This window comes from Silurus aristotelis (genome assembly GCF_946808225.1).
Source record: "Silurus aristotelis genome assembly, chromosome: 24".
NCBI classification, from domain to species: Eukaryota; Metazoa; Chordata; class Actinopteri; order Siluriformes; family Siluridae; genus Silurus; species Silurus aristotelis.
Genome location: NC_139597.1, coordinates 5,028,838 through 5,052,515, shown reverse-complemented (window position 1 = coordinate 5,052,515; position 23,678 = coordinate 5,028,838). Strand labels below are relative to the sequence as shown.

General features: G+C 40.4%; 2 protein-coding genes across 2 annotated transcripts in view; one reads left to right on the top strand and one right to left on the bottom strand.

Moving 5' to 3' along the window:
• Window positions 1-443, top strand: part of spx (spexin hormone) — a 2,253-nt gene extending 1,810 nt beyond the window's left edge. The window contains exons 5-6 of the mRNA XM_083528949.1: window positions 1-51; window positions 132-443. The exon at window positions 1-51 is cut by the window's left edge and continues 36 nt beyond it. Coding sequence (XP_083385075.1) covers window positions 1-51; window positions 132-190 — 110 coding nt within the window. The 3' untranslated portion in view covers window positions 191-443. The remainder of the gene's footprint in view (window positions 52-131) is intronic.
• Window positions 444-493: 50 nt separating this feature from the next.
• On the bottom strand, window positions 494-23,640 carry gys2 (glycogen synthase 2). Its single transcript, XM_083528948.1, has 16 exons — window positions 23,370-23,640; window positions 21,715-21,896; window positions 20,413-20,604; window positions 19,761-19,946; window positions 17,655-17,799; window positions 16,928-17,045; window positions 12,695-12,815; window positions 12,433-12,539; window positions 8,216-8,275; window positions 6,484-6,562; window positions 5,109-5,222; window positions 4,832-4,958; window positions 3,730-3,825; window positions 3,140-3,303; window positions 2,701-2,781; window positions 494-1,113 (listed from the first exon to the last, which is right to left on the bottom strand). The coding sequence occupies exons 1-16, from the start codon at window positions 23,488-23,490 to the stop codon at window positions 886-888; spliced, it is 2,121 nt and encodes a 706-aa protein (XP_083385074.1). The 5' UTR covers window positions 23,491-23,640; the 3' UTR covers window positions 494-885.
• Between the last annotated feature and the right edge of the window lie 38 nt (window positions 23,641-23,678).

Sequence of the window (23,678 nt, the reverse complement as noted above, 5' to 3'; positions counted from 1 at the left end):
CCAAGGCAGCCACAGTGCTCCTCAACTTCCTCCAGCAAGCCAAAGATGAAGGTATATAAGTTATTCACAAATATAATCAAGTATAAGTTTGCAATGAAACAAATGTGTGTGATGACTTTTTTTCATTTTAGGGATGGATAATGGATTATTTTTGCAAGATGCACCAGTTTGGAAAAGAGACTACTTCTGAGACAGTATAAAATAACTGAACTGTACAGTTTTATTTATTTCTGTTCTTTCTGTATTAGCTCCTGTTTCATGTAAACTCATTCTTATTTAATGATTATAAATGTAAAAATACACAGATTTTGAACTTCCTGTGTGTTTGTGGTGTTTAATAAACCAGATTTGCCCCAACAATATCTGTTATGCTCCATCATGTCTCTGGCAAGCTGCTGAAAATATGTTACAAACTTGCTGTTTGTTGAACAATTCTGCATCAGAACGGATAAAAAATGATCGCTTATGAAAAAACAGAAGTTCATCTAAGTGATTTTTCAGAGTTTTTTATGGGTTTTTTTACTTATGAAAGCAACATGAAATACAATTACATCAGTTTTAACGTTCATAATATATGGGTTCACAAACTTTTGAACTTATTGTGTTAGATAGATAGATAGATAGATAGATAGATAGATAGATAGATAGATAGATAGATAGATAGATAGATAGATAGATAGATAGATAGATAGATAGATAGATTCTTTATTCATCCCAATGGGAAATTTACAGTTAGCTTTATTTTTCCCCAATCAGCCCATAATCAGAAATACGACTTCTTCATTACATCCTTCATACTTCTAATGAACCAAAATGACTCTCAATGAGGTTGAGATAAATGCGTAGGCGAGGCAAGTGGTATCAAGTAATAGAGGTGTGGCATCTCTAATTTCCATACTCTCCTGGTTGCTTTTTCTTACCCTTTGGCATGGCTCCAAGAGTAAAGGGTGACTTGATGTTTGCTCTGTCCCTCTCTGCCTCCTGTTCTTCATCATAGGGCTCATCCTCATCTTCATTCTCATCTTCAGCGTCACTGTGATGTGGGGTGGAGTGGAGGGAAACCGAGGGAGAGGGTGGGACTGAGGGGGGTCGAGGGTAGCGAAATCCTTGATTCTGTAAAGATATTTATTTACAAAACTTTCACTGATTCTGAATATACTGAAACCTTTATCATCACAAGATAAGCTTATGATTTCACATGTACATTAAATGTCTGTTCAAATCAGGCTATTTATAAGGTCCATATAAACCTAATGTCACACAAGCAGCTAAATACTGCAACATAAACCACTTTTGCTAATGCTTGGCCTTAAAATAAATTTTTTTACCATGCACAACATACTCTATCTGTACAAGTACTATTGCACCTTAAAATACTCAATCACTGCGGTACCTTTAGCAGCCAATAAAGCATAGAGAAAAGAGTGAATAAAGAGCTTAACAACCAAACATTCATTTACATATAATTTTTATCTATTCAGTTAATATATGTATGTTTTATGTACAGTTTTTGAAATCTTTAGTTCTTTGTAGAAGTTTTCAGAGAACAACTCAAGTATCTCACAATGGTTTTTCATCTCATAATAATGTATTCTAGTTATTATACATTTTTAACTAGTGTCTAAGTGAAACATGCTCTAATGGCAATAAGTTTTCTGTGAGAAAATATTTTTACTTAGGGACATTCTTTGCTGTATCTGTACTCTATCAAAGTGTTTTCATAAAAAAAAAAAAAAAAAGATTGTACTTTTTACTTTGCTGCATTTAAATAAACATTCTCTTCCTCATTTCTTTACAGATCATTGAACCCTCACAGATAACTTTTTTCGATTTTTAACCTTAAGTCGAATTAAAAGCTAATACTTTTGAACTCCTGAGTAAAACATTCAATGAAGGAGGGGGAGTATAACTGGATCCACACTTAACTAGGAGATTCTTATTTTTACTTTATCTACCACTGCTGAAGAAAATACAGAAACAACAGTTGAAAGTTTGGTTTTAAGCTTCTACGTTTGAGGAACTCTATAATGCCCGATGTAAAACCCTTTCATAAATGTCTACATAAATGACACATGTATGAACTCAGTCAGGAGATGTTGAAACTTTTTGGAAGATTGGAGCCCCTGGGAAACCCATTTCTATAAGAGATTATGCTACACATATTTGACTGGGGGAAAATGATTGGATAACAGCTTTCTATAGCAAAAAAACAACAACATAGAATAGACATGGTTGGTTCTAAAAGGAACTTTTTTTGTCCATATTTCTTTAACCATTTTTGCTATTGCCAATAAAATGCGAATCTTTTCAGATAACATCTGTAGTGCCATTCATCAACAGGAAATTCTTCTAACGCATCAAAAACCAACTCGCCTTTGAATATTTGGCAGTGTTCATTTCTGACATGAAGAATGATCTCGGAAAAGAGAAAAGAGTACTCGGGAGAACTTGGGTGGGTTCTGCAATGAGCTAGAGAAGCAGATCTTTTCTTGAATTTCCACAAACTAACCTTATCTACAGGAACATTCGATAATTAACAATGGATAGTTTAGTCAGGGCTGGGGTGGAAAAAACTTTCAAAGAGAAACGTGTGACTGATTTTAGAAACAATGCAATTCAATGATATTTAGATAGAAACAGAGGCAAGATTAAGCACTGATGAGTAATGGATGTGGATGTAGATGTGGCTGTGGAGCTTACTTGTGGAGGTGTGAGTGTATCTATTTTATATTGCTCTGGAAAAGCTCTGCTGAGGGCCAGGTGTCTGGCATGCATGTAGAACTAAAACAAGAGACAAACAGATCGTTTTAAAAATACACTTAATTAATAAGATAAAGAAGATTAATGTAGTAGAAACCTCAAATCCATGACCCTGAAATAATCTAAATACAAAACACAAATATAATCATGAAATCTTGGTCTACTGTGAAACATACCTACAGTTAAAATATACATCACTACACTCATATACATGCATGTACATAAATACTGCATCTACACACATTTTTCAGAGGATGGTTTGTGGACACCTGACTAGAAGATTGCTATGTGCTTTTTTAAATATAATTAATCAAATTATGTCTGACTTCCAGTCATATGTGGTTCTTCCCCAAACTGTTACCACAAACACATATCTCACCCGGCCAAGGTATCTCCAGTCCAACAGGTCAGACAAACGCTCGGTTCGGTTGCGCTGAATGATACGCTGCCTTCGTGACTGCTGGCAGAATGTGAACATAAACTGAGTGAGCTGATTACACGACTCGTCTGCTGAGCGGAAACGCCGGTCCACAATATAAATCCCTGTTTGGGGAAGAGACATTGCATTTTACTCTAAATCTTCAGCACAGAAGTTGTTGAAGGGAAAATCTTTTTACAGCTGCTTTAACATAAGTGATAACAGTAAAAACTGTAGAAAAAAATCTGCCTGGTTTGTGGATGTTTCAAAACATTAAATATAACTATAAATGGATTAAAAAAACGTATGATGTATCATTCTTTAATCATTTTAAAAATGTCAAATTGCTGTGACTTGAGAGGAATAACACTTTTAGGTCATGCTGTTATTGGAAAGTAATCAACTTTGGGGTGGTAACAATGGTCCTGCTTTATTGCTTTCATCATCAGCACACCATCATTGATTATTTTCATTTTGACAGCACATCGTGACAAATTTTGCTCTTTATATATTGTCCAATAAATATCAGTTCATGTGTTAGGTTAACTGACCGTAAGCAGTCGGGTCAGATATGTGTTCCTCCATGAAACAGCCGAACCCAGAGAGGTTAGTCGTCACACTCGGGATGCCCATCACCGTGCACTCGCCTGACACAAATATAATTATTTTAATTATTAGGGGTTTTTTTTCTGGATTTTTTAAATAAAAAACATTGCCCTTTGCAACTGATGTGATGAATTAGAATCTGGTTTGTGCAATGACATCGCTTCATGTAAATGACCATTTTCACTCTTTCATCTTGATAGTCTGAAATAGACAAATATTGCATGTCCACCAAAAAATAGAACAACAATTATTTTTAAATCATTAATAAAAGTAATTTGATTCTTTATCTGAATGTTCAGAATGTCCACTTTGTCACGGTCCACTCAGCTACCTTATAAAACACTGCTTAACATTGGTCATTACGTAGTGTTTGAAAGAACTTGTGGTAAATTTGTAGTTGTGCTATGTGCAAATGTTGGACTCCCTAATATGTCAGTTTTTAGAAACAGGATGTATAGCTATAAGAATTCTACATATGATGAGTTTTTTTCAATGGTTCTGGGGTCATAGTCATAGGTTCCTCTTGGGCCCTTGAGCAAGGCCCTTAACCCTCTGTTCTCCAGGGGCGCTGTATCATGGCTGACCCTGCGCTCTGACCCCGGCTTCCGAGCAAGCTGAGATATGCGAAGAACAAATATCATTGTGCTGTAATGTATATGTGACAAATAAAGGCTATACTATATTCTATTCTATTAATAATAATAAAAACACATTAATGATTTAGGCCATATTGAAAACCAATCACAGATATAGATACAGACAGTCTCATAGTTTTATACCACAGAAAATGATATATATCTGTCTACTTCGAGGCTGTAGGTACTTCCATATTTTTCTGAATACTTTTCAAAAATTATTTTTATCCAACCAAAATATTCTTTAAGGATTCAAAACTGTGTATATTTTTAAACACGCAAGAAAAAAGGCACAGTATTGTAAAAGTTAAAGAAAATTTTATTATTAATTTGATCTTGGTTACTTATTGACTGGACTTCAGTGTGTGTGTGTGTGTGTGTGTGTGTGCATAAGAAATAAATTTTGTGTAACCTGGTGTGTATCCCCAGGGTTCATAATAAGAGGGAAACACTCCCAGATGGCACCCACGTACAAACTCAGCGTAGTCCATGGGCAGCAGCGGGCTGGTGGAGGACAGGAACTCAGGATGGAAAACAATCTGACTCACAAAAAAATTAATTACGAAGTCATTAGTCATTACGAAGAACATTGTAAAGGCTAAAGATTTCAATCAATTCAATTGAAGTTCACTAGATTTTAAATTACTTTTTGTACAATAAACATGCCGTGATTAAAACACTCAATCGACCTTGACTCTGTCGGTGCGGCTGTTGAAGAGGCCGATGCGGCGGATGTTGCTCAGGATCGGGTCGGTCGAGTCGTCCAGCACGTTGTGAGTGGTCACAGGAGGGAGAGTGTGTCTCTGCAAGTGTGTGAATGAAAAACACGAGAGGAAGAAATCGGTAATCGATAATGCGCTGATCCGTGAGCTAGATGAGATGAGAGACACAAGGCCTACGAGACTAATGTAAAATAAATTGGATTAGACTGATACACGTAAACGTAGACGAGTTGCTATTATGGTTGCGCAACTTCTCCACTTTTCTTGCCTGAAATACGCTACGTTAGCATTTTTTAGGGTGAATTATCGACACTTGGACAGAGCAGAAGAAATGTCCATTTATTACCTCCGCCTACTCATGCGCCCAGCAATAAACCTCCGTCCTAAACACCATGCAATATTGATGTAAAAATAAATCTGACCTGAGAGGTGCTTTATGAGCCCTTTATGCGCCAGTCTTGCTATTAAGTAAAAGCCGTATAAAGCAAAGTCGATCTATTGACTAGGATTCAAGAGTGAACTCGGTTTGAATGAATCACGGCCTCGAGGAAGGACGCTGTGTGAGGATGTGAAGGGAATTCCGTCACACTCAGTTAGATGACACAAATCATCTGTCAGCGTGCCCTGGACCTGACCTCAGCTCATTCACAAAAACACCACAGACTACACTGAATGGAGAGAGAGAGAGAGAGAGAGAGAGAGAGAGAGAGAGAGAGAGAGAGAGAGAGAGGGAGAGAGAGAGAGAGAGAGAGAGAGAGAGAGAGAGAGAGAGAGAGAGAGAGAGAGAGAGAGAGAGAGAGAGAAACTCCATGCTCTGCATCTCTAGGACATAGTAAAAAAAAAAACTCAATGTTATGTGGTGCTCTTTTTTATCCATTTATAGTTACAGTATCATCTAGTGTAAAGTCTGTTTCAAATTAACAGAGAAATAGACAGACACAAATGCAAACACTAAGATAGATAGATAGATAGATAGATAGATAGATAGATAGATAGATAGATAGATAGATAGATAGATAGATAGATAGATAGATAGATAGATAGATAGATAGATAGATTTTCATACGGTTTACACATAACATACTTTACATATAAATCCAACAATATCTTTGTCTGTCTACATCGTATTGCTACTAAATGCATAAAAACTGATAACATGCTTGTTTAGCTCAATGATTCCACATTTTCTATCTGCTGATTTTGAAAAAGCAAGTATGCTTTGGATATGTGAAAAAACCTGTTATAAATTTGAAACCTGTGTGTTATTTGCGAGAAGAATTTCAGTGGGCTAATCATTGAAATATTAAGTTATTAAAGGAGGATGGAGTAAGTTGGGTCTGACCTGCGTTGCGTAAATGGCCCTTTTCATGATCGTGAAGTCATCTTTGTCTAAGATCTTGCTCATGTCTGGGATCTCACCCCTGAAAACACACAGACCCTGTGATTAACACACATACACACACACACACACACACACACACACACACACACAAACACACACACACTCCAGCGAGGTCACATAGCCTCGGGATGTGAGGGACTGACCCAGTGACATCACACTTTGCCACTGTAAATATCTTCACAATTAACGAATCATCACCCTTGAGTTAACACATCTCTGCAACGTCAACACGGTAAACCACGAGGTCAAAAAGTCACCATTCACTATTCTGGGTTTTTTTTCAAACAAACTAAACAATTTCATATTTTTTTTTTTTTCTGTTCCATTTTGCTGTTGAATGTTTCTCAGGGTTAGTAGTGAATTAGTATATATATGTTTCGGTGACAAGGTGAGGGAGGTGAGATTGAGATGGTTTGGACATGTGCAGAGGAGGGACATGGGGTATATCGGTAGGAGAATGCTGAGGATGGAGCCACCAGGAAGGAGGAAAAGAGGCAAAGAAGGAGGTTTATGGATGTGGTGAGGGAAGACATGCAGGTAGTTGGGTTGAAAGAGGCAGATGTAGAGGACAGGGGGGTATAGAGACGGATGATCCGCTGTGGCGCCCCCTAATGGGAGCAGCCAAAAGAAGAAGAAGAAAAAGAAGAAGAAGAAGCAGAAGAACAGTGAATAAGTATATACAAAAAAAAACCTAGACATTGCAAAAGAATATAATATTTTTTATATTTAATTAATAATTTCATTTTCAGATTATTTTAGTTGTAAAACATCACCAATGGCATTTTTTTATATCAGGCAGAATTAATCATCTGATTTCCTCTTTGGTCACTGGAAAAAAACTTATATTCACTTATATAAACTTATATTTCAAAATATTTCAAAAACTTATATTTCAAATGTATACGTCATATGTAAATTTGTTTGCGTTATCCCACAAAACTTCTTTCATTGTACTTCAAACAGGAGCGTAGGCTCACTAGAGGTTTCTTCAATTAGAACATTTAAAGGATGTTAGACTCATAAATCATATATATCATAAAACAAAATATAGAAAAGAGCGAGCAGCTTGTGAGTCTGCCATTTTTTTTTTCAGAAAATATGACTATTTAGGAAAAAGAGTGAACATCAATGGAGCATGATTTTTGCAGTGCATTGTGGGATGTTTTAAGTAGTAAATATTTCAGCACATTGAAAGGATTTCGGGATTTGAGACGCATAAAATGGGTCATCTTTCTGATCGACATCCTGACTACTGACATCAAGAGCTGATTGAGATGCACCGATAGGCTTTTTGGATGAAAACTGGATGATGCAACATCATGCTAAACACATACGATTATCATGGGATGTTCCAAATCATTTACAGGGGTGTATGTGTTCAAATGATGAATTATGAATTATGATGTTAATGTTAATGTTTCAAGCATGAGAGTCGCACTTGAAAAACCTCAAAAATCCTTTAATTCTAATTTAGCTTGGAAATTTGAAAGTGAGATGGGATAGATATCGTATTTGTTACTGAAGCATTCACTGATTATGATTGTGTGTTTACACTTTACCTGTGCGTAAGTTGCTTTTAACTTACAGATTTGCAAATAAAAAATAGTTGAAACACAATTGCAGCATGGATCAGTTGAGTCTTTTACTTTCAGGTCTTTCACTAACAGCTTACCTTAACAAGGCCTCATACATACGCTTGCCGAACTTCTCCTTCACTGTCTGTGCGGTGTCCCTGTAGGAGACAAGACATTTGTGACACCTCAGAATAAATGTATCTCAAATCATCTTCCCAAATTTATCTCATTGGAATTTTATTATATCAGTAAATGAATTACAATTCAAATCGAATATGTGTGATTTGATCATTATAAAACCAACAAAGCATGATTTAAAAAAAATTATTAAAAAGATAATGTTGTTTTCATATTGTTAGAAGCCAGAACAAAATACCACAGTGTTAAAGGAAAGTGATAATTCACCAGCAAATTACAGGTTTATATAAATATGAAAATTAATGCTTTCCTCTTAATATGGTAAAGTTTCTAAACTAACAGCTTGTTTACATGAAGCTCGTATTCTGCAAATTTTTACTCTTTTTTTAAGATATGCAGATTAGGTAAGGAGATGTTTTATGTGACATAAATGAAAGGAGTCTAAAGCTGTCTAAAGTTTTTACAACAGGTTCATGATGAGTAGTTTACAAGTTGGGGTTTTTCGTTTTCAGAAGTATGTTTGAGTATTTTAGCTCCTATAGCTTAAATAATAAGCTAAACAAGATAATTTAATGCATTTATAAATAGATAAAACGCGTATAGTCCTTAAATAAATAACACATTTTAATTGTTGCTATCGTATAAGATGAACAAAACTATTCAGGACATGTTACAGTATATTAGGAAAGTATCTTCTTCTTCTTCTTTTGGCTGCTCCCATTAGGGGTCGCCACAGCGGATCATCCGTCTCCATACCACCCTGTCCTCTACATCTGCCTCTTTTACACCAACTACCTGCATGTCTTCCCTCACCACATCCATGAACCTCCTCCTTGGACTTCCTCTTTTCCTCCTACCTGGTGGCTCCATCCTCAGCATTCTCCTACCAATATAATTCATGTCCCTCCTCTGCACATGTCCAAACCATCTCAATCTCGCCTCCCTCACCTTGTCACCAAAACATCCTACATGCGCTGTCCCTCTTATAAACTCATTTCTAATCTTATCCATCCTCGTCACTCCCAACAAAAACCTTAACATCTTCAGCTCTGCTACCTCCAGCTCCACCTCCTGTCTTTTACTCAATGCCACTGTCTCTAATCCATACAACATCGCAGGTCTCACCACAGTCCTATAAACTTTCCCTTTAATTTTTGCAGATACCCTACTATCACAAATCACTCCTGTCACTCTTCTCCACCCACTCCACCCTGCCTGCACTCTTTTCTTCACTTCTCTAACACACTCTCCATTACTTTGCACTGTTGACCCCAGGTACCTGAATTCCTCCACCTTCTCCAGCTCTTCTCCCTGCAACCGCACCACTCCACTTCCCTCCCTCTCATTCACACACATGTACTCTGCCTTACTCCTACTCCAGTTTCATTCCCCTTCTCTCCAGCGCATATCTCCACCTCTCCAGGTTTTTCTAAACCTGCTCCCTACTCTCACAACAAATCACAATATCATCCGCAAACATCATAGTCCAGGGAGAGTCCTGTCTGACCTCGTCCGTCAACCTGTCCATCACCACTGCAAACAGGAAAGGGCTCAGGGCCGATCCTTGATGCAGTCCAAACTTCACCCTGAACCAGTCTGTCGTACCTACTGCACACTTCACTGCCGTCACACTGTCCTCATACATGTCCTGCACCACCCTCACATACTTCTCTGAGACACCTGACTTCCTCATACAATACCACAACTCCTCTCTTGGAACCCTGTCGTACGCCTTCTCTAAATCCACAAATACACAATGCAATTCCTTCTGTCCTTCTCTATACTTCTCCATCAACATTCTCAAAGCAAATAAGGCATCTGTGGTGCTCTTCCTCGGCATGAAACCATACTGTTGCTCACAGATGGTCACCTCTTCTCTCAGCCTGGCTTCCACTACTCTTTCCCATAACTTCATGGTGTGACTGATCAACTTAATTCCCCTGTAGTTACTGCAGGTCTGCACATCTCCTTTATGCTTAAAGATCCGTACCAGCACACTTCTCCATTCCTTAGGCATCTTCTCACCTTCCAAAATCCTGTTAAACAATCTGGTCAAAAACTCCACTGCCATCTCTCCTAAACATCTCCACGCTTCTACCGGTATGTCATCTGGTCCAACCAACTTTCCACTCTTCATCCTCTTAATCGCTGCTCTTACTTCCTCCTTACTAATCCTATCTACATCCTGCTTCACCAACTCCACATCATCCAACCTTCTCTCTCTCTGATTTTCCTCATTCATCAGCTGCTCAAAATACTCCCTCCACCTTCTCAACACACTCTCCTCACTAGTCAACACATTTCCCTCTCCATCTAAAATCCTGAATTTATCTTAAATCCTGAGTTTATCTTAAATCCTCTACTGCTCTAACTTGCAGTACATCCTTCCCAGCTCGGTCCCTCTGCCTGGCCAATCGGTATAAATCCTTTTCTCCTTCCTTAGTGTCCAACCTCTCATACAGCTCCTCATATGCATTTTTCTTGGCTTTCGCCACATCCCTCTTAACCTGCTGCCGCATCTCCTTGTACTCCTGCCTACTTTTCTCATTACTCTGTCTATCCCACTTCTGTTTTGCCAACCTCTTTCCCCTAATGCTCTCCTGCACTTCCTCATTCCACCACCACGTCTCCTTGTCTTGCTTTCTATATCCAGATGTCACACCAAGTACTTTTCTAGCTGCCTCCCTCAACACTCCTGCAGTAGTTGCCCAATCATCCAACACCTCCTTAACAACACTGAGCCTCTGTCTGACCTCTTCCCTGAACCTCACACTACACTCTTCCTCCTTCAGTTTCCACCATCTTATTCTTCTTTCAGTCCTCACTCTCCTCCTCTTCTTCTTCTCCTCCAAAACCATCCTACAGACCACCATCCGATGCTGTCTAGCTACACTGTCCCCTGCCAACACCTTACAGTCTCCAATCTCCTTCAAGTTGCATCTCCTGCATAGCACATAGTCCACCTGTGTGCACCTTCCTCCACTCTTATACGTCACCCTATGATCCTCCTTCTTCTTAAAATAAGTGTTCACCACTGCCATTTTCATCCTTTTAGCAAAATCTACCATCATCTGCCCTTCCACATTCCTCTCCTTAAAACCATACCTACCCATCACCTCCTCATCACCTCTGTTCCCTTCACCTACATGCCCATTAAAGTCTGCCCCAATCACCAATCGTTCTTTCCTAGGTACACCATCTACCACTTCATCTAATTCAATCCAGAATCTTTCCTTCTCCCCCATCTCACAGCCAACTTGTGGAGCATAGGCACTGATGACATTTATCATCATCCCTTCAACTTCCACCTTCACGATCATCACCCTATCAGAAACTCTCTTCACCTCCACTACACTCTTACTGTACTCTTCCTTCAGAATCACCCTACACCATTTCTCTTCCCATCCACACCATGATAAAACAGTTTAAACCCATCTCCAATGTTCCTGGCCTTACTCCCTTTCCACTTGGTCTCCTGAACACACAGCATATCTACCTTTCTCCTCTCCATCATATCAGCTATCTCTCTCCCTTTACCCGTCATAGTACCAACATTTAAAGTACCAACCCGAACCTCCACTCTCCTGCACTGCTCCTTTCCCTGCCGTCTCTGTAGATGTCTTCCTCCTCTCCTTCTCCTCCTACGGCCAACAGTAGCCCAATTTCCACCGGTACCCTGTTGGCTAACGATACCTGTGGCGGTCGTTGTTAACCCGGGCCTCGACCGATCCGGTATCAAATTCTCATTTGTGATCCGCATATTTGATTTGGCACATGTTTTACGCTAGATGCCCTTCCTAACGCAACCCTCCCCATTTACCTGGGCTTGGGACCGGCACTAAGAGTGCACTGGCTTGTGCATTCATAATGGCTGGGTTCAAATTTAGTATATTAGGAAACTATAATATGTCAAAATAAAGCTTCATCACATCACCCTTGATTCTTTTTCCACACAATGACAAGACATGAGTCTATTTGATAAGTGATAAAAAACGTCTCATCTATTCCTGTTAAAGCAATGTGTATATTATTTGAGTATTTGAATTAAAAAATCCCACAGCACATTAATCCAGGATTATTTAATATCCAAGACTGGAAAAAACAAGCATGAGACGTAAATCCTCTTGGATATTCGGACACCTTGTACAGATCGCGTGAGCCACATGTGATGACGCACCACAGCTGCTTGCGCACGGCTTGCCCTTTCAGACTTTCCACGTTAAAGTTATTAGTCTTTGCTGGCATGATGAAGAAGACCACCACCGTTACATCACTCTTGTGGACCTGACACACAAGGTGGACATAAAATAGAAATTCACAAATCAAACATAAAATGATTCTTCTTCTTTTCATAAACCATTTTTAGTACAATTTTGAGTAACGCATGACTGCTATCTAAAGCTTTATAAACATACACTGAAACAAAAAACACAAAGTACCCGAAGCAGGTAATTTAATCTGGACAACGCCTCCAAGAAGATATCAGCTCCTTTGTTGGAAAACTCGTACCGGCCTGCGATGAAGAAGAAAAGCGCTTTCTCCAGATTGAAATCCAGATGTCTGCATATGAGAATAGATCATTTCAGATTTATCTCTTTAATGTCAGGACCAGCCAAATTCTAAAAATCCCCCTATTTTAATCCTTAATTTTCTTTTTTGATAATATAAATTAAAAAAATATTAAACAGATGTGTAACATTTCATACAGCATCAAAACATGATTGAAAGTCTAAAATATTTATTGACATTAATAACAAATATTTATATTTTATATATATATATATATATATATATATATATATATATATATATATATATATATATATATATATATATATATATATATATATCTATATCTATATATATATATATATATATATATATATATATATATATATATATATATATATATATATATATATATACATATATATATACATATATATATATAAAATATATTTATTTATTTATTTATTTATTTATTTCTTATTTATTCATTTTTCCATCCATCCATCCATCTTCTCCCGCTTATCCGATGCCGGGTCGCGGGGGCAGCAGTCTAAGCAAAGATGCCCAGACTTCCCTCTCCCTAGACACTTCTTCCAGCTCTTCCGGGGGGACACCAAGGCGTTCCCAGGCCAGCCAAGAGACATAGTCTCTCCAGCGTGTCCTAGGTCTTCCCCGGGGTCTCCTCCCAGTGGGACGCGCCTGGAACACCTTCCCAGGAAGGCGTCCAGGAGGCATCCGGAACAGATGCCCGAGCCACCTCAGCTGACCCCTCTCGATGTGGAGGAGCAGCGGATCTACTCTGAGCTCCTCCCGAGTGACTAAGCTTCTCACCCTATCTCTAAGGGATCGCCCAGCCACCCTGCGGAGGAAGCACATTTCGGCCGCCTGTATCCGGGATCTTGTCCTTTCGGTCATGACCCAGAGCTCATGACCATAGGTGAGAGTAGGAACGTAGATTGACCGGTAAATCGAAAGTTTCGCCTTGCGGCTCAGCTCCTTCTTCACCACGACAGACCGGTACATCGACCGCATTACTGCAGAAGCTGCACCGATCCGTCTGTCAATCTCCCGTTCCACCCTTCCCTCACTCGTGAACAAAACCCCAAGATACTTAAACTCCTCCACTTGCGGCAGGAACTCCCCACCAACCTGAAGTGGGCAAGCCACCCTTTTCCGACTGAGGACCATGGCCTCGGATTTGGAGGTGCTGATTCTCATCCCAGCCGCTTCACACTCGGCTGCAAACCGTCCCAGTGCATGCTGAAGGTCCTGGTCTGATGAAGCCAACACTACAACATCATCTGCAAAGAGCAAAGACGAAATCGTGTCGTCACCAAACCGGACACCCTCCGACCCCTGGCTGCGCCTAGAAATTCTGTCCATAAAAATTATGAACAGAACCGGTGACAAAGGGCAGCCCTGCCGGAGTCCAACATGCACCGGGAACAAGTCTGACTTACTGCCGGCAATGCGAACCAAGCTCCTGCTTCGGTCATACAGGGACCGGACAGCCCTTAGTAAAGGGCCCCCGACCCCATACTCCCGGATGTCCACAAAGCACATGTGGACTGGTTGGGCAAACTCCCATGAACCCTCCAGCACCCTGTAGAGGGTATAGAGCTGGTCCAGTGTTCCACGGCCTGGACGAAAACCACATTGTTCCTCCTGAATCCGAGGTTCTACTATCGGCCGTATTCTCCTCTCCAGTACCCTGGCATAGACTTTCCCAGGTAGGCTGAGAAGTGTGATCCCCCTATAGTTGGAACACACCCTCCGGTTCCCCTTCTTAAAAAGAGGGACCACCACCCCGGTCTGCCATTCCAGAGGCACTGTCCCCGACCGCCACGCGATGCTGCAGAGGCGTGTCAGCCAAGACAGCCCCACAACATCCAGAGACTTGAGGTACTCAGGGCGGATCTCATCCACCCCCGGTGCCCTGCCACCGAGGAGTTTCTTTACTACCTCGGTGACTTCAGCTTGGGTGATGGACGAGTCCGCCTCTGAGCCCTCAGCCTCTGCTTCCTCAATGGAAGACGTGACGGCGGGATTGAGGAGATCCTCGAAGTATTCCTTCCACCGTCCAACGACATCCCCAGTTGAGGTCAACAGCTCCCCACCTCTACTGTAAACAGCATTGGTGGGGCACTGCTTTCCCCTCCTGAGGCGCCGGACGGTTTGCCAGAATCTCTTCTAGGCCAGCCGATAGTCCTTCTCCATGGCCTCACCGAACTCCTCCCAGGCCCGAGTTTTTGCCTCGATAACCACCCGGGCTGCAGTTCGCTTGGCCTGCCGGTACCCGTCAGCTGCCTCAGGAGTCCCACAAGCCAACCAGGCCAGGTAGGACTCCTTCTTCAGCTTGACGGCATCCCTTACTTCCGGTTTCCACCACCGGGTTCGGGGATTGCCGCCTCGACAGGCACCGGAGACCTTACTGCCACAGCTCCGAGCGGCCGCTTCGACAATGGAGGTGGAGAACATGGTCCACTCGGACTCAATATCTCCGGCCTCCCTCGGGATCTGGTCAAAGCTCCGCCGGAGGTGGGAGTTGAAGATCTCTCTGACAGGAGGCTCGGCCAAACGTTCCCAGCAGACCCTCACAGTACGCTTGGGTCTGCCGAGTCTGTCCAGCTTCCTCCCCCGCCATCGGATCCAACTCACCACCAGGTGGTGATCAGTTGACAGCTCCGCCCCTCTCTTTACCCGAGTGTCCAAGACATACGGCCGCAGGTCAGATGAAACGACCACAAAGTCGATCATCGACCTACGGCCTAGGGTGTCCTGGTGCCACGTGTACTGATGGACACCCTTATGTTTGAACATGGTGTTCGTTATGGACAAACTGTAACTAGCACAGAAGTCCAATAACTGAACACCGCTCGGGTTCAGATCAGGGGGGCCGTTCCTCCCAATCACGCCCCTCCAGGTGTCACTGTCGCTGCCCATGTGTGCATTGAAGTCTCCTAGTAGAACGACGGAGTCCCCAGTCGGAGCACTGTCCAGCACCCCTCCCAGAGACCCCAAGAAGGCCGGGTACTCTATACTGCCGTTTGGCCCGTAGGCACACACGACAGTGAGAGACCTATCCCCGACCCGTAGGCGCAGGGAAACGACCCTCTCGTTCACCGGGGTAAACTCCAACACATGGCGGCTGAGCTGGGGGGCTATAAGCAAACCCACACCAGCCCGACGCCTTTCACCATGGGCAGCTCCAGAGTTGTAAAGAGTCCATCCTCTCTCGAGGAGTGTGGTTCCAGAGCCCAGGCCGTGCGTAGAGGTGATCCCGACTATCTCTAGTCGGAACCTCTCAACCTCACGCACAATCTCAGGCTCCTTCCCCGCCAGCGAGGTGACATTCCACGTCCCTAGAGCTAGCTTCCGTGTCCAGGGATCGGGTTGTCGAGGCCTCCACCTTCGACTGCTGCCCGATCCTCTTAGCACCGGCCCCTTATGGTCCCTCCTGCAGGTGGTGAGCCCACTGGAAGGCGGCCCCACGTCGCTCCTTCGGGCTGAGCCCGGCCGGACCCTGTGGGGGAAGGCCCGGCCACCAGGCGCTCGCATACGAGCCCCAACCCCGGGCCTGGCTCCAGGGTGGGGCCCCGGCTGCGCCATACTGGGCGACGTCACGGTCCCTGATGTAGTATCTCTCATAAGGGGTTTTGAACCGCTCTTAGTCTGACCCGTCGCCCAGGACCTGTTTGCCTTGGGAGACCCTACCAGGGGCATATAGCCCCGGACAACATAGCTCCTAGGGTCATTCGAGTACTCCACCACGTTAAGGTGGCAGTTCAAGGAGAGTTTTTATTCATTTTTATTAATGTCAATATTGAATTAATGTCAATATTTTTTACTTGTTTCATTATTTTTTATTAATGTCAATAAATAATATATATATAATTTTTTTGGCTCTAACAGAAGAACTTATCTAAGACAGAGAACAAAAGAGAACGCATCAAGGTGGAAGCTAAATGGTTTGAGGTTACTTAGGAGCAGGGAAGGTTGGAGACTTATTCTAAACCAGCATGGCTGCCATCCTATACTTTAACTGAATGCAAATCTGTCCTCACTGCGGCTAATGGGAACCGACTTCACCAAAGCACACGTCAAAGCAAAACATCCCTAAACAGTAGTAGCAGATAATTTTCATAAGTTCAAAAAGATCTTACCCATAGAAGTGTCCTCTCACAAACTCCTGAATCTTCAGTTTGTTCAGTGAATGCAGGTTCTGAAACTCATGCATGGCTGAAAACTTTTTGATGTTCAGTCCGTTTGGTGTAATCACATCTGCAGAGACAACAAACCTGACAATCACATCAACCCAGAAGCTTTCAATAATTTATTCATCTGATAACAGTAACAGCTCATTTACAGGTGCTTATCCACATAAACGTGCAATCGCTGATATGGTGTTTGTTTACAAAAGGAGTGTTTAGTTTTAGACATCTTCAGGACAGTAAAGTTTTATGCTTTGTTGTATAAAACATGAATGAGTACAGAAACCAGATGTTCCACAACATAAAATGTTAAAAAAAGAATGGGTAAAAAAAAAAAAAAAGTATGATGTCTCATTGTTGAAATTAAATGAAAATTGTAACTGTTGGAGAATAGCTCTGGTAAAAAAGGAATAAAACATGTGGCATGCAGTTATAGGAAAATTCATTCAAATTCATGGTGGTAACTCACGTGTGAGAAAGAGAAAGAAACAACAAAAAATGAAGTCTGCACAGACATTACACGTTTTTTACTTTTTTTTTTTGCACTTAAATGTATTATATGGTTTTAATAACTTAATGCTGTTCGATCGTGAACATTCAGTAATGTCACCAAAGTTCTATTTCTGATATAGCTCCATTTCTTGGTCTCAGTATTAGAAAATAGTAATTAGGGACCCACCGGGTTTCCTGTGAAGCATGTGGTCGGCCTCCACCGCTGTGATCTGGGAGACGGTGGTGAAAACGTGTGAGCAGTGCACTGCAGCTCGCTCCAGACAGTAGCGGTGGTAGATCTGCCTGTCTCCTGCCTCCCGGTCTATATCAAACTGACACACACTAACAAAGTTTCTTAACAAGATTCTGTTACAGAAAAATATTTATCCACATTTTTGTGGATAAATATGTTAACATTTAAAATGTTAACATTTTCTCTCTCTATGTTAAAAAAATCCATAGTCAAATAAACATCTCGATACTTTATTAAATAAAAATGGTTGAATCTGTGTATATGGTATATCCCTGTGAATCAGCTCTTGCTATGGAACCATAATCGATTAATCGTCTACTTCTGAATGCTGATTATTACATTCTCCAGCTAACAGAGAGAATGTGATTTTTAGGTTTTGATGGTAACATTCCAGGAACATATTCTATGTTAGAAACGTTAGTAAGATCCTACAACGAAAATTTTTTCCAAACAGTGTTATTATCACAAAATGTTCTTAGAACATCTAGGAAACATGACAGGTCTTGAAAAATACTGTTTCTAGACTTGCAACATTCATTTAACCAGTGGTAGCACTAATACTAACAAATATGGTTAATATTTTAAATTCTGTTGTCTCTATGATGACAGGTTTAGTGAGTAGGTCTGTGTCCTAATCATTTTTTGATGACAGATTCTCCAGCTTGTAGTCCCCATGATGAACCTTATTAATCCGCATGGTTCTTAAAGAAGCAAACTAAAAAGGCCCTTTTCAAAAAGGATATAAAATGGGCCTTTTTAGTTTGCTTCTTTGAGAACCATGCAGATAAATGAGGTTCCTCATGGGGACTACAAGCTGGAGAATCTGTTTCCCAATCATAAACACACTGTCAATTAGCCTTCAGCCAAATTGCATGGCCTTTAGCATCTGATGACCTTATACAGCCCAATTATCACTACACATAGAGAACATCTTCGCTTTTTACTGTGGAATAATAAGCGTTTAACTGAGCAGGTTTCACTACTGTTTGAGAGAGACAGACGAATAAATGTCAGAGTTTCTGCATGATCGATTTAGTTTTTTTTTTAATTGTGACGGCTTTGATATGTCCTGATATTCTTAAAGTGCATAATATAAACTTTATATTTATTGTGGACAGTCTGGTAATCACTGTAAAAGTTAACAAGTGAAACGCATGCTCAACAATTAATCGAAATAAAAATGACACAGAAAGTGGACAGAAATAATTATTTAGATTTCGCAGTCAGACTTCATAACGTCTAAGCTAACATAAAACAGGCGCACACAATCAGGTAGCACACCAACGACCAGACATGAACAGACCAGACGACAGGACAGAAACAGAAAAACATGTACACACTGATTGGAAATTGCTACATCAAGAAATTGATGGCGGTATTCAAGCCAATGTCCAAGCTATATACGATACCAGTTTTTATTTGAATGATTTCTGTAGTTATGCATTTACAGATTTCTGGAAAAATGTGTAAATTATTAAAATGAGTTTATTATTAATCACCCAGTATCTATTTTTAGTTTTTATTTGTGCTTCTGGTTTTACAGCTGTACATAATATAAAATCCTAAATCCTCCATCAATCCTCAGCCATTGCAACGCTTCACCTCCTCACACACTAATTTCTCCTGATTTTGTAGTGTACCATTAATTTTGTCATAGCTACTATCTACTTTGAATACCTAGTCTTAGCTTATAGGAATAAAATTTTAATATATTGTATGTAAATGAGTTTTACAGAATGCTCATTAAGTCAACTGCATAATCGTATAAAATCACTGTAACACATCATTGGTTATACAATTTAGGGCCTATTTATTAACATATCTCTATATGCATACATTTATTGATCAAAAGGAATAGGAATATTTAATAGGAATATTTTTTTCCAACTAACTAGATTCTCATGAGCACCACATTTTTTGGATAAACTGTTCTCTATCAAATGATTAACAAATACATTTCTTTATTTCAAGGAAAAAAAGAACATGCTCCTGACACCAGAAGAAAGTTTCTATTTATTTTGTGTGAAAAGGTGTTCTGACCTTATCCAGGTTGTTGTAGAAGTCTACATTTCCAGCACACAGGTAGCGACCCAGAAGAGTAGCGTGTGTCGTGAACATGGTGGCCATGGGAATCTTACGGGAGCGACTGAGTACCAGACCGGCTCCTGACTGCCACTCGTGGAAGTGAGCGATTACCCGGAGTTTGTCCACAAGTCGATCTGTTAGCTGCAGACAAAGTTAGAGACAAATATTAGGGTTTACACCTATAGCTGTTGTGTACACATTTAAAACCATGTTAAATTAGTATTCATAGATGATTTATAACGCAACATAGTTGAATACTTTTTATTAGAGCAGCACTGGCAGATCACAGGTTCATATAATTACAATAATTAGATCACATGATCATTTTTATGGTAACAAACTATAGTAAGCATATAGTTAGTATTTCACTGCATGATGTACAGGTGCATGGTTGTGTATGTGTAAAACAAAGTGAATGTGTTGATATGGTGAAATAAAGAGGTGCTTATTTTACATTTATGGAAGGAGTCTACAGTTTTAGTACTTTGTAATAATAGCTGCAACTTAAGGGGTGTATATTCTTGCTTCCCTACCAGTGTTACCAGGATAGAATCCGGATTCCACTAGAGCCCTGACTAAAAGTTGGTGGTTTGTAATATGTTTTCACCTCTTTGAAAAACCAGGTCACAAGAGAACCGAAGATGAGCGAGTCATTGGCTTCTCGGTCGTGGTATGGCAGCCCGATGCCAGAAGTGTCCCACAAGTCTCCCTTCCAGCGGTCCAGGTTCCAGGCAGCAGCTCCAATATCAAAAAGGATCACATAGGGGCTGCCTTCTATAAGCCACCGGCCAAAGTGCACCTACACAAGCACACACACACACACACACACACACACACACACACACACACACACACACACACACACACACACACACACACGTCAAGGGTAAGTTATCTATTTCTTTATCAAACTGTTGAGGGGTTAGTTTACATATACACATGATATACAGAAGAGGGTAATGATTCTAAGATTTGTATGTGTCTCTCTCTCTTTCCCTCTCTTTCTCTGTATCTATCTCTCTCTCCCTAGTGAGTGATCTGAATTCACTGTGTGGTCTCTCGGCGCTATCTGTGTGTAAATCGCACATTTCCCACTATAGTACAGTCGAAGCCAGTCGACCTTCACTCTTTTCGTTTGCAAAACAGTTATGTTTTATGCCAGAAGATGGCGCCAAAAGACCCGGAGAGAGACCCAGAGACAGAGGGAATGTAGAATTTACTGTATAATTTGACTTCCCAGTTAATTTGTTGTTAATAAAAAAATAGGCTTTTACATTTACTGAAATGACCAGATACTAAAATAAAATTATTGCATACTAACGTGAACTGATCGGATGTTGTCCTGAAAAGATCAGATGCAAAAATATAAAAATAGGATGCTGAACTGTAGATGCAACAGAAGTGACTGGATGCTAAACTTACCTGATCGTGTACTTAAATTATTGCATTCCAAACTGAAATGAGCGGCTGGTAGCTCAGGGGTTAAGAAGTTGGACTACAGATCAGAAGTTTGTAAATTTTAAAATCTTTGCACTACCAAGCAGCCACTACTGGGCCCTTAAAGCAAAGACCCTTCACCCTCAACTTCTCAGTTGTATAAAATTGGGATAGCTATAAGTCACTCTGGATGAGAGCATTTGTCAAATGCAGTAAATGTAAATAAGTAGACGATTTACCACATAAAAATATATATACCACATAAAAAATACTTACTAATAGCAACAATACTTGAGTATTGGGTACTTAAGTAGTAATTAAGTATTGGCCACCTCTGTATATACTGCATGTGATAGCTTAAGGACCCACTTGTTTGCCACTGCAAATGAGTTCACTTTTATTACACTAGGCCGTTTCTTTAGCCTTCCAAAGTACCCAAAGCCCCCCAACTCGGAAAAGTAGAGTGATCTACCTGACAGCCATTGTTGGTGATGGACTCCATGGCTTCCTTCACAGCAGTGTTTTGAGGTTCACACTTCTCCACCTGTGTTTTGAAATTGTGTTCATAGTAAGGGCCGATCATGAAGAAATTCTCACCCCATTCGTCCGCTGTGATCTTAGATTTGGTCTGGATGACGGTGTAAATTCCTCCCACTGGAGAAGAGAAACAGAAAAGAGTATGGAGCATACAGAATAAATCTGTGTTAAGGCAAAATCTTTCCAAAAGGTTTTGTTTTAAAAATATAGGGGCAGGTATAGGCTGCCTGAGGGGCAGGGAGAAAAATTAATAGAACGTCACTAATTGGACACCAAGTAGGACACCTATTTATGTCAATCAATTTACAGATAGCACCTACCCCTAGGGCTCTGCATCTCACATAGAGTGCATTTTATTCCATTATCTATTTTAAAGGTACCCTATAGGGCACCTTATTACATTATCTACAGTACGGGAACTCTAAAGGGCCTTTATCACATTATCTACTCTAGGGCACTTGAGAGTGCACTTTATCCCATTAACTACTGTAGGGGCCTCCTAGAGAGCATTTTATCAGATTATTATATTATATTGTAGCGCTACCCTTGTCATTACTTTATTTAATGCATCACTACTTGAGGCAGCCTAGAGGCCACTTTATCTCTTTACCTACTGTAGGGGCACACCGGAGGGCATTTTATCACATGATCTACTTAAGGAGCAGCCTAAACTATATTATAAAACATGTCTACTTAAGGGACACCCTAAAATACATTTGTTCACATTATCTACCATAAGAGCACCATAGAGGCACTTTATTACATTTTCTACTGTAGGGGCACCTTAGAGGGCACATTATCACATTACCTATTTCAGAGGCACCATAGAGGAAACTGCATCACATTAACAAACATTTAGGAACTTACCCAATAATCTTCTGTAAGGGCTCTCTAGAGGATATGTTATCATGTCATGTACCTTAGGGGCACCCTAGAGGGCACTTTATCTACTGTAGGGACACTCTAGAGGTCACTTTGTTACATTTTCTATTGTAGGGGAATCCTACATTTACTTATGTAATATATTTAATATATTGATATCATATTTAAATGATATTAAGTATAATAATTACAATATAATTAGCATATAATATTATTTATGTTATACATCTGAACTTGCTGATTAAAAAAAGCATGTTGGCCTGTTCCAACTCACCATTGCTACACATTTCCTTCAAATTTAATCAATAAAATACTCATACTTTTGCATTCATGTATGAATCTGTTTAGCATCTTATGTTCAAAATATTCCTTTCCAGAAGTCGTCTATTTCATTTAAACAAAAAAACATCTTAGTTTTTAGTTCAGCCCTGTTAGCCAACTCATTCACTTGTTTAGCAGGAAGTTGCACCATTCAAAATGGCGAAAAAGAAAAGAATGTTTTCTTATTTCCTTTTATTTTCTATATCACGAAAATAAAATTAATTATTAAAACTGATTAGATATGGCTTGCGTATGTGGAAAAACTAAATGCAGGAAAGAAATTAGACAGTTGCCTAGAATGAGGTATCCTGAATGGAAAATTGTTTCATATTAATATTATTTTTTAAGTCTAAAAGTTTAGATTTAAATTTTTACAGTGGATTTCACCTTTGTTGGTTACTTCCCAGGCGATCTCAAAGAGCAGCAGGTCCTCCACAGGTAACTCCTCTTCATCCCACAGAGGAAGGCCGCTCAGTGAGCTCATGGACAAAGACCTGGTCAGGGGCATGATGGAAAGAAATCCAGATGTTGTTTTAAGTGAAATCTGGAAGGAAGACTCAAGTGAAGCTGCTCAGAGAGCTGGAGCTTCGTCACTGCTCTCAATTCTAGAGAGTCACAGAGGAGTTTGGACTGAATTGCATTTTTGTTTTAACTCTCTTAAACAAACACTGATGCACTTTGGGCTCGAGGTCACCG

What these genes read in the sequence shown, in the direction of transcription:
- gys2 (XM_083528948.1), bottom strand. Translation starts at nt 23,490, where the DNA reads ATGCCCCTGACCAGGTCTTTGTCCATGAGCTCACTGAGCGGCCTTCCT. An exon ending in ACTGGAGATACCTTGGCCGG is followed by an intron (nt 2,782 to 3,139) that starts GTGAGATATGTG and finishes CTCTTGTTTTAG; the next exon opens with TTCTACATGCATGCCAGACA. An exon ending in ATACACTCACACCTCCACAA is followed by an intron (nt 1,114 to 2,700) that starts GTAAGCTCCACA and finishes ATATCTTTACAG; the next exon opens with AATCAAGGATTTCGCTACCC.